This window comes from Miscanthus floridulus, chromosome 2, assembly GCF_019320115.1.
Source record: "Miscanthus floridulus cultivar M001 chromosome 2, ASM1932011v1, whole genome shotgun sequence".
NCBI classification, from domain to species: Eukaryota; Viridiplantae; Streptophyta; class Magnoliopsida; order Poales; family Poaceae; genus Miscanthus; species Miscanthus floridulus.
In genome coordinates this window covers 49,221,073-49,238,912 of record NC_089581.1, presented here as the reverse complement: position 1 = coordinate 49,238,912, position 17,840 = coordinate 49,221,073, and the positions used below count along the sequence as shown (strand labels likewise).

Genomic DNA, 17,840 nt, shown 5'->3' with positions numbered 1-17,840 from the left:
TTCGATGTGCCTTCGTCTTCCTCACCTCTCGAACCCCAATAAAACCAGCTTTCCCTCCCTCCACTTCGGATTCTCCTCTGTCTTCGCCGTGTCACTCCCCACGCCACGCCAAAGACCAAGAAAAAAGGACGAATTTTTCCTAGCTGCAAGCAACCTCACGCCATGGAGGAGGAGATGCCGCTGCCGCTGCTCTCCTCTTCCTCCGCCGCCGTCGCCGCCTGAGCTCTCCCTTCGCTCGCTGTCTCCATCGGGCCTACGGTACCTCTCCCAGTCCCAGTGCAGCAAGGCATGGCAGCTTTCGCCGCGCTGTTCGACCCCCTCTACTGCCCGGAGGAGCACCTCGATCTGTACCACGAAGAACCCGGCGACGGTGCGGACGAGCAGTGGCCGGGCCAGCACGGACAGCAGCAGCAGCCGGCGGCTCTTGACGACGAACTGCCGGCGCTGTTCGAGGCGCTCCGGGCCAAGGAGGGCGTGGTGCTGGCGGGCGAGGGGGAGGAGGACGGGTACGGCGGCGCGGCGGGCCGGGAGGCCACGATCGGCTGGGCGTCACGCGCCGCGGCGCGGCTGGGCTTCTCCGCGCTCACTGCCGCGCTCGCCGCCGCCTACCTCGACCGCTGCTTCCTCCCCGGGGGCGCGCTCTGGCTCGGCGACCAGCCCTGGATTGCGGGCCTCACCGCCGTCTCCTGCGTCGCGCTCGCCGCCAAGGTCGAGGAGACGCACGTGCCGCTGCTCCCGGACCTCCAGCTCTGCGCCGCCGCCATCTCCGACGCCGACGCCGCTGAAAGCTCTAGTTTGGTTTTGGTTAATTGATGAAACCCTAAGTGCTAACCTAGTTTATCAAGATGATTATGAGATAGGTAGCACTACTCCAAGTGATGAAGCAATGACAAAGATCATGACAATGGTGATAGTATGGTGATGATCAAATGCTTGAACTTGGAAAAGAAGAAAGAGAAAAACAAAAGGCTCAAGGCAAAGGTATAAAATATAGGAGCCATTTTGTTTTAGTGATCAAGACACTTAGTGAGTGTGATCACATTTAGGATAAATAGCCGTACTATTAAGAGGAGTGAAACTCGTATCGGAATGCGGTTATCAAAGTGCCACTAGATGCTCTAACTCATTGCATATGCATTTAGGATCTAGTGGAGTGCTAACACCCTTGAAAATATTTGTGAAAATATGCTAACACATGTGCGCAAGGTGTTTGCAGGATTCGGCGCTTTTGGAAAAATGAAATGTCTATTTTCTATTGCGCCGGATGCAAAATTCTTGGTGGTTGGCACATTTGAGCAAGGGTGAAGAAGTTAGAGTTGAAATGGAGTTGGTCGAAATGATGCTGGCGTCGGTCTACTGACCGGACGCTGGGTCACTCAGCGACCGGACGCTGAAAGGCTGCGTCCGGTCGAGCTGGCAGAGAGGTCGCCAGTTTCGGTGTTGCACCGGACGCTGGACCTGAGATGCACCGGACGCTGGTTTCTGCGTCCGGTCAAACTGACAGGTCTGCACAGTGGCTAAGGGTTGAGCACCGAACGCTGGCTGCGTCCAGTCAAGGTGGACCGGACGCGTCCGGTCGAAAAAACATCCCTCGGGGAGCTTACTGGAAATGACCGGACGCTGAGGCTTCAGCGTCTGGTCAGTTTTGACCAGAGCGTCCGGTCAACTTCGTAGCCGTTGAAATCTGACGAATAGCGTTTGAAGCTGGTGACGCATGACGTCCATCGGGCGACCAGACGCTGAGGGCCAGCGTCCGGTCGGTATGACCGGAGCGTCCGGTCAGAGCGTGTTTTGCCCAGTGAAGGGGTACAACGGCTCTATTTGATGGGGGCTCTATTTATAGCCCCATGGCCGGCTCAAGGGACAACTCTTGCATATTTTCATTGACATAGCAACCTTGTGAGCTTAGCCAAAGCCCTCCCACTCATCTCCATCATTGATCCATCATCATTGTGAGATTGGGAGAGAATCCAAGTGCATTGCTTGAGTGATTGCATCTAGAGGCACTTGGTATTCGTGTTGCGCTGCGGATTTCGCTTGTTTCTCTTGGTGGTTGCCACCACCTAGACGGTTGGAGCAGCAGTGAAGGATCGGCACGAGTTGGTGATTGTTCGTGGCTGCCTTCGGTGATTGTGAGGGGAGTTGTACCTTCCCCGGCGGAGTGCCGAAAGGTAACTCTAGTAAATTGCTCGTGTCATTGAGTTACCTCACTTGTGGGTCGGTTCTTGCGGTGTCCAATCGTGTGGACGAGGTTTGTGAAACACCTCTTAGCCGCCGAACCACCAAGTGTTGGTCGACACAACGGGGACGTAGCGTGTTGGCAAACACGTGAACCTCGGGAGAAAATCGATTGTCTCTTGTCTTTGGCATTCTCTCGGTGATTGGCTATATATATTCATCTTGTGATTGGTTCATCCCCTACACGTTGGTATACTCACCTTACTCACTTATTTACATTCTTGCAAACTAGTTGACACAAGCTCTTTAGTGTAATTAGATTTGAGAGCTTGCTTTATTATTTATATTCATCTAGTTGAGCTCTTTAGAGTAGCAAGGTTGAGAGCTCTTAGTGAGTAATTACATAGCAAGTTTGTGTGCCTAAGTAATCATTGCAACTAGAATTGTTGGATAGGTGGCTTGCAACCCTTGTAGAGCTAGAGCAAGTTTGCATTACGCTATTTGTCATACTAATCGAATTGCTCTAGTTGATTTGTAGATTTTTAAATAGGCTATTCACCCCCCCTCTAGCCATATTAGGACCTTTCAAGTGGTATCGGAGCCGTGGTCACCGTTTGATTGAAGGCTTAACAACCTCGGTGTCAAATTATGGCTCAAGTTGTGTTCAACCATGTGGGGGGCAAACCACCATTCTTTGATGGCACAAGCTATGATTATTGGAAGAGAAAGATAAGTGTGTATCTTGGTTCAATCAATGATCAAGTGTGGGATGTAACCGAGAATGATTATGCTATCATTAATCCCGACAATCCCACCAACCAAGATAAGTCTAACAAGCAATGCAATACAATGGCTCTCAACACCCTATACAATGCTCTTGATCCAAAGGTGTTTGAGCAAATCAAGGATTGTGAAAGAGCAAATGAAGTGTGGAGGAGATTGGAGGAAACCTATGAGGGCACACCGGAGGTGAAGAGTGCCAAGTTATATATTCTCAAGGACAAGTTGATAGGTTTCAAGATGAAAGATGATGAGAGCATACTGGAGATGTTCCATCGCTTGCAAGTCATTGTCAATGATTTGAAGGCTTTGGGAGAAAAGATCAAGAATGATGATGTCTCTCATCGGTTCTTGATGAGTCTACCTCCAAGGTTTGAAATGTTGAGAATGCTAATCATAAGAGGAGGATTAAAGGAGATCACCCCCAACCAAGTACTAGGTGAAGTCATGACACAAGAGACATACCGTGTGGAAAGGGAGGGGGATGACAAGGAGGACAAGAAGGAAGATGAGGACAAGAAGAAGAAGAGTGTAGCATTCAAGGCTAGCTCATCATCATACAAGAACAAGGGCAAGTCAAAGAAAGAGTCAAGTGATGATGAGGATCTTAGTGATATTGATGATGAAGCTATGGCTCTCTTTGTGCGCAAGATGGGCAAGTTCATGAAGAAGAAAGGCTATGGTGCAAGAAAAAGAAGAGATCATACCAAGAGCAAAGAATATGTGAGAAGATGCTATAATTGCAAGAGTCCCGATCATGTGGTAGCCAATTGTCCTTACAATAGTGACAATGATGAAGATGAGAAGAACAAACACAAGAAGGACAAGAAAGAAAAGAAGGAGAAGAGGGAGAAGAGGATGACCTTTCAAAAGAAGAAGAAGGGTGGAGGCTATGTGGTCACTTGGGATAGTGATGGCTCATCGGATAGTGATGACTCTAGTGATGATGGCAAGAAATCAATCAAGAAAGCACTAGCAAGCATCGCCATCAACAACAAGCCCTCCATCTTCGACACTCCATCAACATGCCTCATGGCTAAGCCTACCAAGGTAAAATATGATGAGAGTGATGATGATGAAAGTGATTCTTGTAGGAGTGATGATGAAGATGAGGAGTACTCCAAGGAGGAGCTCATGGACATGTGTGAGCAAGTGCATGCTTGCAATGAGATGAAGAGAAAGGAGTGCAAAGAATTGCACAAGAGAGTAAAATTTCTTGAGCAATCCTTTGATGAGCTCAATGCCACTCATGAGGGGCTAGTGGATGCCCATGAGAAGCTTGGCAAAGCTCACTCTAAGCTTGAAAAGGCTCACTCCTCTCTCATTGAGCAAGTCAAGAAGGAGGAAGCCAAGGAGGAGCAAGTGATAGTTACATGTGATGTGGGACTAACATGTGATCTTATTAATGAATCTACTTATAAGCCTATTGCTATTGCTCCCACTAACACTTCTTGTAGCACAACCATTACCACTCCACCTATGAATGATACATCACTAATGGTGGAAAATGAAACCCTCAAGAAGGAGGTGAATGAGCTCACTCGTGCATTAGGCAATGCCTATGGTGGAGATGCCCGCTTGCTAAAGTGCTTGGGTAGCCAAAGGTTTTCTCTCAACAAAGAGGGATTAGGCTATACCCCCAAGAAAGGCAAGACGGCCTTTGTCACTCCCAAAGCTAGCTTTGTGAAGGGCAATGGTCGGTTTTGCAATAGATGCAAGCAAGTTGGGCATATAGAGCAAAATTGCAAGACTAACAAGAACAAGCTACCTAATGTATCCTCAATCAAATTTGATTCTTGTTACATGCTTTATAAGGGTGCCAATGGTGTGAAGGCTAAGTTCATCGGTACACCGATTGTGGGCCCAAAGAAGAAGGCCATTTGGGTACCAAAGACCTTGGTGACTAACCTACAAGGACCCAAGCAAGTTTGGGTACCTAAAAAGAATTGATCTTCTTTTGTAGGTAAATTATAAAGCCGGAGGAAGGCATTGGGTGCTTGATAGTGGGTGCACACAACACATGACCGGTGATTCAAGAATGTTCAATTCAATCAATGAAAGCAAGAGCAATGGGATTGATAGTATCACATTTGGTGACAATGGCAAAGGCAAAGTCAAGGGGCTTGGTAAGATTGCAATATCCAATGACTTGAGCATTTCCAATATGCTACTAGTAGAGAGCTTGAACTTCAACTTATTATCGGTAGCCCAATTGTGTGATCTTGGTTTTAAGTGCATATTTGGTGTGGATGATGTAGAGATCATAAGTGTAGATGGCTCTAACTTGATATTCAAAGGATTTAGATATGAGAATCTATACTTAGTTGATTTCAATGCTAGAGAAGCTCAATTGTCAACATGTTTGATCACTAAGTCTAGCATGGGTTGGTTATGGCATAGAAGGCTTGGTCATGTTGGAATGAAACAATTGAACAAATTGATTAAGCATGACTTAGTTAGAGGCTTGAAAGATGTCACATTTGAGAAGGATAAGCTATGTAGTGCATGTCAAGCCGGAAAGCAAGTTGGTAATACACATCCTAAGAAGAGCATAATGAGCACATCTAAGGCATTTGAGTTGATGCACATGGACTTGTTTGGACCAACCACATACACTAGCATTGGTGGAAACAAGTATGGATTTGTGATTGTGGATGATTTCACTAGATACACATGGGTGTTCTTTCTTAGTGACAAGAGTGATGTGTTTGCAATATTCAAATCATTTGTCAAGGGCATTCACAATGAGTTTGAAACAACCATCAAGAAAGTTAGAAGTGACAATGGTAGTGAATTCAAGAACACTAGAATTGATGAGTTGTGTGATGAATTTGGAATTAGACATCAATTCTCGGCCAAGTATACTCAATCAAATGGGCTAGTTGAAAGAAAGAATAGAACCTTGATTGATATGGCAAGATCAATGTTGAGTGAGTACAATGTGAGTCATTCATTTTGGGCCGAAGCAATCAACACGGCTTGCTATTATAGCAACCGACTCTATTGTCACCCCATGATGGAGAAGACACCCTATGAGCTATTAAATGGAAGAAAGCCCAACATAGCATACTTTCGGGTTTTTGGATGCAAATGCTATATATTGAAGAAAGGCACTAGATTGAGCAAGTTTGAAAAGAAATGTGATGAAGGTTTCTTGCTTGGTTACTCCACTACTAGCAAGGCTTATAGAGTTTGGAATTTGGCTAGTGGTACTCTTGAGGAGGTTCATGATGTGGAATTTGATGAAACAAATGGTTCCCAAGAGGAAGATGAGAATCTAGATGATGTAAGAGGCACTCAATTGGTCAATGCAATGAAGAACATGGACATTGGTGATATAAGGCCTAGAGAGGTGATTGATATTGAAGATGACAAGAATTTTGTGCTCTCTAACTCAAATGTGCAAGCTAGTGGTTCTCATGATCAAATCCAAGCAAGCACTAGTAATGGCAATGTGCAAGATCAACAAATGGCTAGTTCATCATCTCAACCAAGTGATCAATCAAATGTAAACAATCAAGTGAAAGTGCTTCAACCAACCAATGTTGCAAGAGATCATCCATTGGACACCATCATTGGTGATATTTCAAGAGGTGTGCAAACAAGATCAAGATTGGCATCATTTTGTGAGCACTTCTCATTTGTGTCATCCATTGAGCCTAAGAAGATAGATGAAGCTTTGAATGATGTTGATTGGGTCAATGCTATGCATGAAGAGCTAAACAACTTCACAAGAAACCAAGTATGGGAGTTAGTTGAGAGGCCTAAGGGTCATAATGTGATTGGAACCAAGTGGGTCTTTCGGAACAAGCAAGATCAAGATGGGATAGTGATAAGGAACAAAGCAAGATTAGTGGCTCAAGGTTACACTCAAGTTGAAGGTCTTGACTTTGGAGAAACATATGCCCCGGTTGCAAGATTGGAAGCAATTAGGATCTTGCTAGCTTATGCATGTGCCCACAACATCAAGTTGTACCAAATGGATGTGAAAAGTGCATTTCTCAATGGGTACATCAATGAGCTTGTGTATGTTGAGCAACCTCCCAGTTTTGAAGATGAAAAGAAACCCAACCATGTGTTCAAGTTGAGAAAGGCTTTGTATGGATTGAAACAAGCACCTAGAGCATGGTATGAGAGATTGATGGATTTCCTACTCTCTAAGGGATTCAAGATGGGAAAGGTTGACACCACTCTCTTCACCAAAAGGCTTGGAAATGACTTGTTTGTAATGCAAATCTATGTTGATGACATCATTTTTGGATCAACAAATCAAGAATTTTGTGAGGAGTTTGGCAAGATGATGGCAAGTGAGTTTGAGATGTCTATGATTGGAGAACTTAGTTACTTCCTTGGTCTTCAAATCAAGCAAATGAAGAATGGCACATTTGTGAGTCAAGGCAAGTATATCAAGGACATGCTCAAGAAGTTTGAAATGGATGAGAGTAAAGCTATTAGTACACCAATGGGGACAAGTGGAAGCTTGGATAGTGATGCTAGTGGCAACATGGTGGATCAAAAGATGTATCGGTCTATGATTGGAAGTCTACTCTATGTGACCGCATCAAGGCCGGATGTGATGTTTAGTGTATGCATGTGTGCTAGATTTCAAGCCTCACCAAGAGAAAGTCATTTGAAGGCAACAAAGAGAATATTGAGGTACTTGAAGCATACACAACATGTTGGATTATGGTATCCCAAAGGAGCAAGATTTGAGTTGATTGGATATTCGGATTCCGATTATGCGGGATGCAAAGTTGAGAGAAAGAGCACATCGGGCACATGTCAACTATTGGGAAGATCACTTGTATCTTGGTCATCAAAGAAGCAAAATAGTGTAGCACTTTCAACCGCCGAAGCGGAGTACATTTCGGCCGGTAGTTGTTGTGCTCAATTACTTTGGATGAAGGCTACTTTGAGTGACTTTGGAATCAAGTTCAAGCAAGTGCCATTGCTATGTGACAATGAAAGTGCCGTAAAGCTCACCAACAACCCGGTTCAACACTCAAGAACAAAGCATATAGATGTCCGTCATCACTTCATAAGAGATCACCAACAAAAGGGGGACATTTGCATAGAGAGTGTGGGCACTGAAGATCAACTTGCCGACATATTCACCAAGCCACTTGATGAAAAGAGGTTTTGCAAGCTAAGGAATGAATTGAACATACTTGACTTCTCCAATATGTGTTGATGCACCCCCATTATATGACATGCCTCTCCTTCGAGCAAAGCAAGGTAAAGTTGATTGACATGTCATCCATTCATTACTAAGGACTTGTTTAGTGCATGTAGTCATTCCTATCATGTCCTAGGCTCATTCATGAAAATCAAATGAATTTGATGCTTATATGGTACCACTATTGCTTGTATGTTTGAAATGATCTAGTGGTAGCATATGACATGTTTGTGGGCTTGTAAACCTAGTGTTTGATTTAGAAAATGAGCTATAAGTGTTTAACTCAACATGATACAAGATAACCCTTATTTGGAGGTGTGAAGAAGCTTGTCCTTGGATCAAACCGAGTTAAATATCTTTTGCAAGTAGTCTAGATTGAACCAAATTGGGAAAATGATCCTTAGTTCACATGGTTTCACCCCAACCTATCCATAATTTAAGCTCACCTTTTGTGCTAATTGTTGACAAAGGGGGAGAGAAACAAAAATATGAGTGATAGGGGAGTATTGAACATAAGGGGAGAGATATGCTAAAGGAAAGGGATCAATTAAAATTTTGAGCACACAAGTAGGGGGAGCAAGCTCATAAACTTGTATGGTGCATTTGAATGAGCATTACATATGTTTGTTTGCATGGCATAAGTTTTAAATTTCAAATATCCATGCTTGTGTGGTGTATGCTAGTTGTAGGTTTGAATGTTGAAAGGAAAAACTAGCATGCATAGGCTAAGTAACTAGACTTATGTTCTTTCTATAGAAACTAGACCCTTGTTTTTAATACTGATCTCATGGGGTATTCTAGTTTTTGTGTATGTCTAGTTACTAATGGTGCTAAGGATGGTATATTGGTGCACTCCGATTGGTATCACGCTTCAAAGGTCCATCTCTTATACCTTAGCATCATTTGGTAGAAATTGACTCCTATATTTCCTATCTAAGCATATGTGCAAGCTATAATCCAAACTCTTAGCACATATGTAGGGGGAGCAATTACTACCATATGGAGTTCATGAAACTTGCCTATACCCTTTACACATGGTAAATAAGCTTGGGCAAGCAACATGGATTCAAATGAACTTTAATTCATATCTTTATATAAGGGTTGTCATCAATTACCAAAAAGGGGGAGATTGAAAGCTCTAGTTTGGTTTTGGTTAATTGATGAAACCCTAAGTGCTAACCTAGTTTATCAAGATGATTATGAGATAGGTAGCACTACTCCAAGTGATGAAGCAATGACAAAGATCATGACAATGGTGATAGTATGGTGATGATCAAATGCTTGAACTTGGAAAAGAAGAAAGAGAAAAACAAAAGGCTCAAGGCAAAGGTATAAAATATAGGAGCCATTTTGTTTTAGTGATCAAGACACTTAGTGAGTGTGATCACATTTAGGATAAATAGCCGTACTATTAAGAGGAGTGAAACTCGTATCGGAATGCGGTTATCAAAGTGCCACTAGATGCTCTAACTCATTGCATATGCATTTAGGATCTAGTGGAGTGCTAACACCCTTGAAAATATTTGTGAAAATATGCTAACACATGTGCGCAAGGTGTTTGCAGGATTCGGCGCTTTTGGAAAAATGAAATGTCTATTTTCTATTGCGCCGGATGCAAAATTCTTGGTGGTTGGCACATTTGAGCAAGGGTGAAGAAGTTAGAGTTGAAATGGAGTTGGTCGAAATGATGCTGGCGTCGGTCTACTGACCGGACGCTGGGTCACTCAGCGATCGGACGCTGAAAGGCTACGTCCGGTCGAGCTGGCAGAGAGGTCGCCAGTTTCGGTGTTGCACCGGACGCTGGACCTGAGATGCACCGGACGCTGGTTTCTGCGTCCGGTCAAACTGACAGGTCTGCACAGTGGCTAAGGGTTGAGCACCGGACGCTGGCTGCGTCCGGTCAAGGTGGACCGGACGCATCCGGTCGAAAAAACATCCCTCGGGGAGCTTACTGGAAACGACCGGACGCTGAGGCTTCAGCGTCCAGTCAGTTTTGACCAGAGCGTCCGGTCAACTTCGTAGCCGTTGAAATATGACGAACAGCGTTTGAAGCTGGTGACGCGTGGCGTCCATCGGGCGACCGGACGCTGAGGGCCAGCGTCCGGTCGGTATGACCGGAGCGTCCGGTCAGAGCGTGTTTTGCCCAGTGAAGGGGTACAACGGCTCTATTTGATGGGGGCTCTATTTATAGCCCCATGGCCGGCTCAAGGGACAACTCTTGCACATTTTCATTGACATAGCAACCTTGTGAGCTTAGCCAAAGCCCTCCCACTCATCTCCATCATTGATCCATCATCATTGTGAGATTGGGAGAGAATCCAAGTGCATTGCTTGAGTGATTGCATCTAGAGGCACTTGGTATTCGTGTTGCGCTGCGGATTTCGCTTGTTTCTCTTGGTGGTTGCCACCACCTAGACGGTTGGAGCAGCGGTGAAGGATCGGCACGAGTTGGTGATTGTTCGTGGCCGCCTTCGGTGATTGTGAGGGGAGTTGTACCTTCCCCGATGGAGTGCCAAAAGGTAACTCTAGTAAATTGCTCGTGTCATTGAGTTACCTCACTTGTGGGTCGGTTCTTGCGGTGTCCAATCGTGTGGACGAGGTTTGTGAAACACCTCTTAGCCGCCGAACCACCAAGTGTTGGTCGACACAACGGGGACGTAGCGTGTTGGCAAACACGTGAACCTCGGGAGAAAATCGATTGTCTCTTGTCTTTGGCATTCTCTCGGTGATTGGCTATATATATTCATCTTGTGATTGGTTCATCCCCTACACGTTGGTATAATCACCTTACTCACTTATTTATATTCTTGCAAACTAGTTGACACAAGCTCTTTAGTGTAATTAGATTTGAGAGTTTGCTTTATTATTTATATTCATCTAGTTGAGCTCTTTAGAGTAGCAAGGTTGAGAGCTCTTAGTGAGTAATTACATAGCAAGTTTGTGTGCCTAAGTAATCATTGCAACTAGAATTGTTGGATAGGTGGCTTGCAACCCTTGTAGAGCTAGAGCAAGTTTGCATTACGCTATTTGTCATACTAATCAAATTGCTCTAGTTGATTTGTAGATTTTTAAATAGGCTATTCACCCCCCCTCTAGCCATATTAGGACCTTTCAGCCGCGGACCCGTACGTGTTCGAGGCCAAGACGGTGCGCCGGATGGAGCTGCTCGTGCTCTCCGCGCTTGGGTGGTGGATGCACCCTGTCACGCCCTTCTCCTACCTCCAGCCCGTCCTCGCCGACGCTGCGATGCGCCTGCGCAACTGCGAGGGCGTCCTACTCGCGGTCATGGCCGGTGCGTGCTTCTTCATCTTTCTCTGCGAGTTCCAGGCTTCCACAGCCAGTGTAGTGTAGTAGTTGCATTTCTGGGCCAAAGACTTGATTTTTATGTATGACCTCGTTTAGTTGGTGAAATTTTTAACGAAACGATACTGTAGCACTATCGTTGTTATTTGGTAATGAGTGTCCAATCATAGTCTAATTAGGCTTAAAAGATTCGTCTGGTAAATTTCGTCTAAACTGTGTAATTAGTTTTATTTTTTATTTATTTTTAATGTTTTATGCATACGTCCAAAGATTCGATGTGATGGAGAATCTTGAAAAATTTTGCAAAATGGAAAGGAACTAAACGGTACCTATATTAAAAAAAAAATATGGCAGATTGGAGGTGGCCTCGGCACCAGGGCCTTGTTTAGATCTCATCAAAATTCCAAGTTTTTTTACTCTCTCTCCATCATATCAATTTTTGGACGTATGCATGGAGCATTAAATGTAGGTAAAAAAAATAACTAATTGCACAGTTTGATTGTAAATCACGAGACGAATCTTTTGAGCCTAGTTAGTCCATGATCGGACAAAGTTTGTCAAATACAAACAAAACGTACTACAGTGTCTAGATTGCAAAAATTTGCAATAAACGAGGCCCGGCCTTCGGCGTGGGCCGCTGCCGCGCTGCAGAGCACAGCCGGCGGCGACGCGGATGTCCTGGCGCTCATCAATGCCCCCGAGGTCAGCGCAGCACAATGCCATTACATCAGCGTAAGAAATTCGTGGGAGTGAAATACTGTTTTGAATAAAAAAAAAGAAGCAAATCAAACTAGATTTAAAGACACATGAATGGACCCTTATGCTTACCAGCCCCTGGACGCGTCGCAGGACGAGACCGCGGAGTGCGCCAAGATCATCTCCGAGGTGACGGGTATGAGCTTCCTGGCCTGCGATGTCGGCGTGAGCGCTGGGAATAAGCACAAGCACGCGGCGGCACGGATGTACTCGTCGCCGCTGAGCCCGCGCGGCGTGATCGGCGCGCTGTCCTGCTTCAGCTGCGAGAGCTGGACGTTCACGTAAGTTCTGTTTAGCTGGAGCGTTGGATAGAAATTTCAGGGCTGAGATGAAGCGCGTCATAACAGGTCTTTCTATGTGTATTCGGTGGTAGATAGATCAAGCAACTGAACGTATTCAATGAAATAGATAGATCAAGCAACTGAACGTATTCAATGAAGTAGAGCTTTCTGGTGATTTTACACGACACACAAATAGACGGTGGTGCGTAGCAGGGAACGGTGGATTCTCGACATGTATGGTCGGTGCCTAACTAGTATGGTGGTCGGCACGCATGCGAGTACGCGTGCGTGCATGCTGTTGGGACCTTGCTTGCTTTGCATGTATGCATACATGGTCGGTGGTTGGGGTTGGCAGTGCTTCCTTGCTTCCCTCTCACAGATCCATGTAGATCTATAGGACACATGCGTGAATCGTTCACCCCTCTGTATCTTCGTCCTCTATGTACAGTCACCGTCCATGTATCACGGCTTCTGGAACCACCAAGGCACACCAGCCTAGCCAACCCACATCAGCCTTATCCCTCTCCCATCGTATACATACATAGGGATAAAAAAATCCCCATCCCTATCGACCCACGCCTTCCTCACACAGTCTTCTAAATCCTCTTCTGTCTCGCTCCTTCCGCCGCGTCGTCGCTTCGCCGCTCCTCCTCCCACAGCGCCCCCTTCTCCATTGCCTGTGCTCATGCTGCGCTCGCTCCAGCTCCGATGCTCCGCCCTTGCTACGCCTGCGGACGGCCCCCCACGCTCGGGAGGCCCAACTTTGTCTTTGTCTTCCTCACCAACACCGGCATCCATCCTGCCAGTGCGCCCAGGGGCCCCAGCATGGCCGGATCCCCACGATGCCAATCACTCTATCGTCTCTCGGGTATCTCTCGTCTTCCCCATCTCTCTCGCCACCGTCGGTGGCCTGCCAACCTGCTAGCCCGCCGATGCCGCTCCCTCCTGTCTCCTCTCCCTTTCTCCTCGCTCTCTGTCTTCCTCTCTCCTCTCATTTCCTTCCTCTTCTCAAATCCACAGCCACAAGCGGCGGCGAAGGGCATAGGGCGGTGGGATCCCGACGTGGGTGACGGCGGTGGTGGCGGGCGGATCCCAGCGGTGGCGGTCGGATCCCAGTGGTGGCTGCTTCTGGATCTCGGCATGGACACCTCCATTTGCGTCGCCAGGATGGGCTTGGTCGAGGGGGGTCAGATCTATTGCAGCTCGGTTGAGGGGGGCGGGATCTATGACAACTTGGTTGAGGGCAGCGGGATCCATGGCGTCGTATCCTGCTTTGATCCGGCCGACTAGGGTTTTTGCCGCTGCGAATCTCGCTGTCCACGCCATGGAGGCCTCGCATGGCAACTTGGAGTCAAGCTCGCCGTCCCAGCCCCGGCCACGCGGCGGCGGCCCTCGTGAGGCCACATGGAGCCACGCTCGCTGCCCCACCCTAGGCCGTGCGGCGTTCCCCTCACCAGATCTCAGTGCTGCTCGTCGAGAGTTGCAGGTACTTCTCTGCGACTCCGTCTTCTTAGGTGTTCATCATCTGCGAGTGCAAGTGGTAATAAATTATGGTCTTCTGCTAGTGCGAGAGGTCCTTCGTCTTCTTAGATGTTCACTCCTGTGTCTTGAACTGGGAACCAGCAAGTCCTCCCTTGTGTTATATCAATCATGTACATCTATGTGAAATGTTTGAATCATCTTAGAAATTGCAGTGATGAGAATATTAGTCAATGATAGTATTTGGCTGTTGTTTATGATAGCTCCTTATTCCGTTATTTTCCCCTTTTCTTGAACTGACTTATCTCAAATGTGCATATCATGTAACAGATGTGTCGTGATCATATAATGTGCGTATCTTGGACATTTTAGAACCAGTAAGTTCTTTTTGGTCTGTTCTCAGTTCATTAAAAGCTATCTACTTCTCACTAGGCCACTGAGAAAATGATTTGTGAATGGGAAAGTTTGCTCAATGAAATTAGGCTAGCCTATGCTCTCTTTTTACTAGATGACTGATCCAGGCATCTTGGCCTATGCTTGCAATTCTGGTATTGTGTGGGTTCCATAGTTGATATATGATGGGCACTGCAAATTAATAGTAAGCGTCTAATTTATATTGAAGAATTATGCCTGTATTGTTCTTGTTAAAATTAGCCTCATCGGCTCTTCCTGTTAACCAAAGACAGTTTCTGGAACTGAATGTCATTATGCGATTACAGGCAAATTAACTAAAACTGAATGCATTGTTCCTGAGAGAGAGGGAGAGTACTGCATGAATCTGATGTCTAATTGACAGGAACCTCCTTGACCGGCCAGTAGTATCAAAAAGCTCCTTGACCAGCAATATCTTTTATACCTTGCAGGAATCTGATGTCTTCTATATGCCTCCTACTGCTCTGGGCTCAAACTCTAACATATGTAAGGTTCACCTATTTTTTTTCTATTTTACCTATCATTTCTATGTAGTGATGCGCTCCTGTATGGATCAAATTGTGTCCTTCTAATGATGCTACAGACCTATGTAGTGAGGTGACAGTTTTTCTATTGTGATTTGCATCAGCTATAGGTTAAACAGGCCCAGATTTTGGATAGCTGTCATACTCTATGACCATTTTGGTAATTTGTGAATCTAGATGCTTTTAAAGTTACTCAAAGTTAATACTACATTTGCAGCATTGGTCTGCACTGAGAGTACCTCTGATTGTAGAGGGTCTGGTGGTGTCCATTGGTCTACATTGATTCAGAAGATGGTGAATCTAGTGATAATGAGGTTTGTAGAAGTGTTGAACTGTGACACAACTGCTATTTTCTGAATATTTTAGTTCTTTCTCTTGTTCTCCTAGAATACCTGTTGACATCGGTAAAAAAAACTCAGCGAACAACCAAGTGCTAGCTAGTTTATAGTATTATTGAAGTGCATGTCTAACGGCTGATCTTGAAAACTATACCTTGTTCATGATTAAAATTGGCACTGAGTGATGAGTCCATGGATCTAAGCCCATTCTATGTGCAGTGATTACATTTTCCTGACAGTGGATGCTACCTTTCTTTTGATCATTTTTTTTGTGTGTGACATGACATTCAGGATTCCAGTGATGAGAATGATAGTGCAAATTCAGATAATACAAATTCAGATGGTGATCATGACGACTCTCCAAAGGTGCAACATTATTCATGCTGACCTTTAATGTTGACATGTTGTGATTGCTCGTTATTTTTATGGTATCCCCAAAACTGTGTCTTTAACATTTTTTTTGACATATATGAAGAATGCTAAGGGAAAACGTAGTCCACCACAAACACCCTTGAATTCTTTAACACACGGGCTTTAATTTCTCATATCCTAGGCTTTCTACTCTTACATCGCTCTGAAAACTCATTGCAAGGTGAAGAAGCATAAGCATAATGCCCACAAAGTATTTTCTAGAGATCAGTCTTTGACTTGGGTAGCTTGTCACTTGGCTTTACATAGGGGTGAATGTCAGGGTCCTAAATTATGATATTTGTCTTCTGTAAAAAAGTTTTTTTAAGAGCAAAGCTTTATTACTCATTGGCCGCAGCGCAATCGCTGGCCACCAGACCCTCTACAATCAGAGGTATATCTTGTTGCATGTCTTGTTGCATGGCTATTGAATTTGTATAACTCTAGTTATGATCCAAACATGAAGCTGTTGTTTCCAGTCTAGAAATAGACATATGCTAGTTGTGGTTGTTTACTCCATATGTTGCTAAGTGTGGCTTATGCCCTTGTTGATGGTCAAGTTATGATACTTGTGACCTTGTTAAACTTGTGTCATGCTTGATGTGCTTGCTCTTTATAGTTTGTTGTGTGATGTTAGTTAAATAGCTATTGGTGTCTATGTCTTGCATAATCTTGTGTTTGTCTTGAATGCTTATGTGATGCATCTTGTGTTACCATTCATCACATTCATACACATGCATCTTGCATCTCATTTAGGTATGCTAGATGAACCACGTGAAGGATGTGATGTGGAGCTGAACTCGAAGATTGGGTTTGGTGGATCTATCTGAAGATAGAAGGACTAAGCAAGTGCTAGGACCGAAGATGTCACCAAGACGGTGCAAGCTAACTGAACTGACTTGTGTTGGATCCTAGGAAAGCCCTAGAGCATTCTAAGTCTCCCATGTTTTTACAAATATCTTGAGTATCTTTTATTGTTGATGATGCATTAAGTATAGGAATTGGTTGGAACCAATTGTTGCATTATATATCTATCCTTGTCCAGATATCGCACTTGAATCCTATTTAAGTTCAGGAACAGGTTAAATGCTTAGCCATGCTTAGTGCGGTAGAAGTCGGGTGATTTCCTATCACCTGCGGGCTTTAGGATGAGGTGGATCACTGTTGGGTATATTTGCTATCGTGGAAAAGAACCATGTGTTAATAATGAAAAGAGACCGGACGGGATGACGTTAGTGCAGCAACAAGGCATGGAGGTCTTGGGTGTGAATCTATCCCCGTTTATGTCATTTAAGGACTGATATGCTATACGTCCTCATGTCATGTTGAACGTAGCCTAACACTTAGCTGGCCAGATAACTCGTTCCGACCGCGAAGCCTAGTAGTTCGATTTAGGCTAGGAACGCGAGTAGGGGTCGCAATCTGGATGGAAGTAAGGATGTGCGGAGAGCCATTGGCGTAAGCCCAAGGGCGGGTTAAGTCACCGAGCACTCATGGCAGAGTGGTTCTCTGATTTTGCGGCACTGATTGGACTCGCGACTCCTGAATTGTACCAAAGGTGACCTGTTTGCGACCCTGACGGGGGAAGCAAGGTTTGTGTTAGGAATACCCCTCCAGCTGGATAGGAATCGATTCGAATCACCGTCTCTCCCGGATAGTGAGAACTTGACTGAGCAGCGGCGACGTAGATTCAATTAATTTAACGATATGGTTAAATGGATGATGATGATAATGTTGCCACGATCTATACCTGCTATGGTTAATAATGTTTGCATCTTAATCAAGTGATTGCTTAGTATAGGTGCTAATATAGATGACAGGTTAATAGCTTAAAGTCACTGCTAGCTCAGGTTAAAAGTTAATCATTATTACCTATGCTTTTCCGCCAAAAAGGAAGTGTCAGCCAGATCCACTAAATTAAGCTATGCATGATCCTTGGTGTCATTTTATTTTGGTTTTTGACGGGTAAGTCTGGCTGAGTACATTCGAGTACTCAGGGTGTATCCCACCATGTTGCAGGTGAAGTTTTCGGCCTTTTGAAGATGGTGGCTAACCGCCGGTGGGCTCAGTGATTCTATATTTACTTCTCATCTATATGCTTTTGTCTGAGGATGTTACTTATGCTAGCATTATATTTGAAACTTATATTAATGTAATCTTTTGAAAGCTATGTTGTTTTCACTAA

The 17,840-nt window shown here is 44.9% G+C and overlaps 1 protein-coding gene across 1 annotated transcript; it reads left to right on the top strand.

The window, feature by feature from the left end:
• The first annotated feature begins 83 nt into the window (after positions 1 to 83).
• LOC136536514 (cyclin-D3-2-like) lies at positions 84 to 12,478 on the top strand. The gene is made up of 5 exons (XM_066528782.1): positions 84 to 793; positions 11,250 to 11,426; positions 11,792 to 11,820; positions 12,053 to 12,139; positions 12,287 to 12,478. Exons 1-5 carry the CDS (start codon positions 289 to 291, stop codon positions 12,476 to 12,478), a joined length of 990 nt encoding a protein of 329 aa, XP_066384879.1. The 5' UTR covers positions 84 to 288.
• The last annotated feature ends 5,362 nt before the right edge of the window (positions 12,479 to 17,840 follow it).

Excerpts from the sequence above, each read along its gene's own strand:
- LOC136536514 (XM_066528782.1), top strand. The coding sequence starts at position 289 with ATGGCAGCTTTCGCCGCGCTGTTCGACCCCCTCTACTGCCCGGAGGAG. Across the intron at positions 11,427-11,791 it reads CCTACTCGCGGTCATGGCCG|ATTGGAGGTGGCCTCGGCAC; the intron begins GTGCGTGCTTCT and ends AAAATATGGCAG. Across the intron at positions 12,140-12,286 it reads CGCTCATCAATGCCCCCGAG|GACGAGACCGCGGAGTGCGC; the intron begins GTCAGCGCAGCA and ends GACGCGTCGCAG.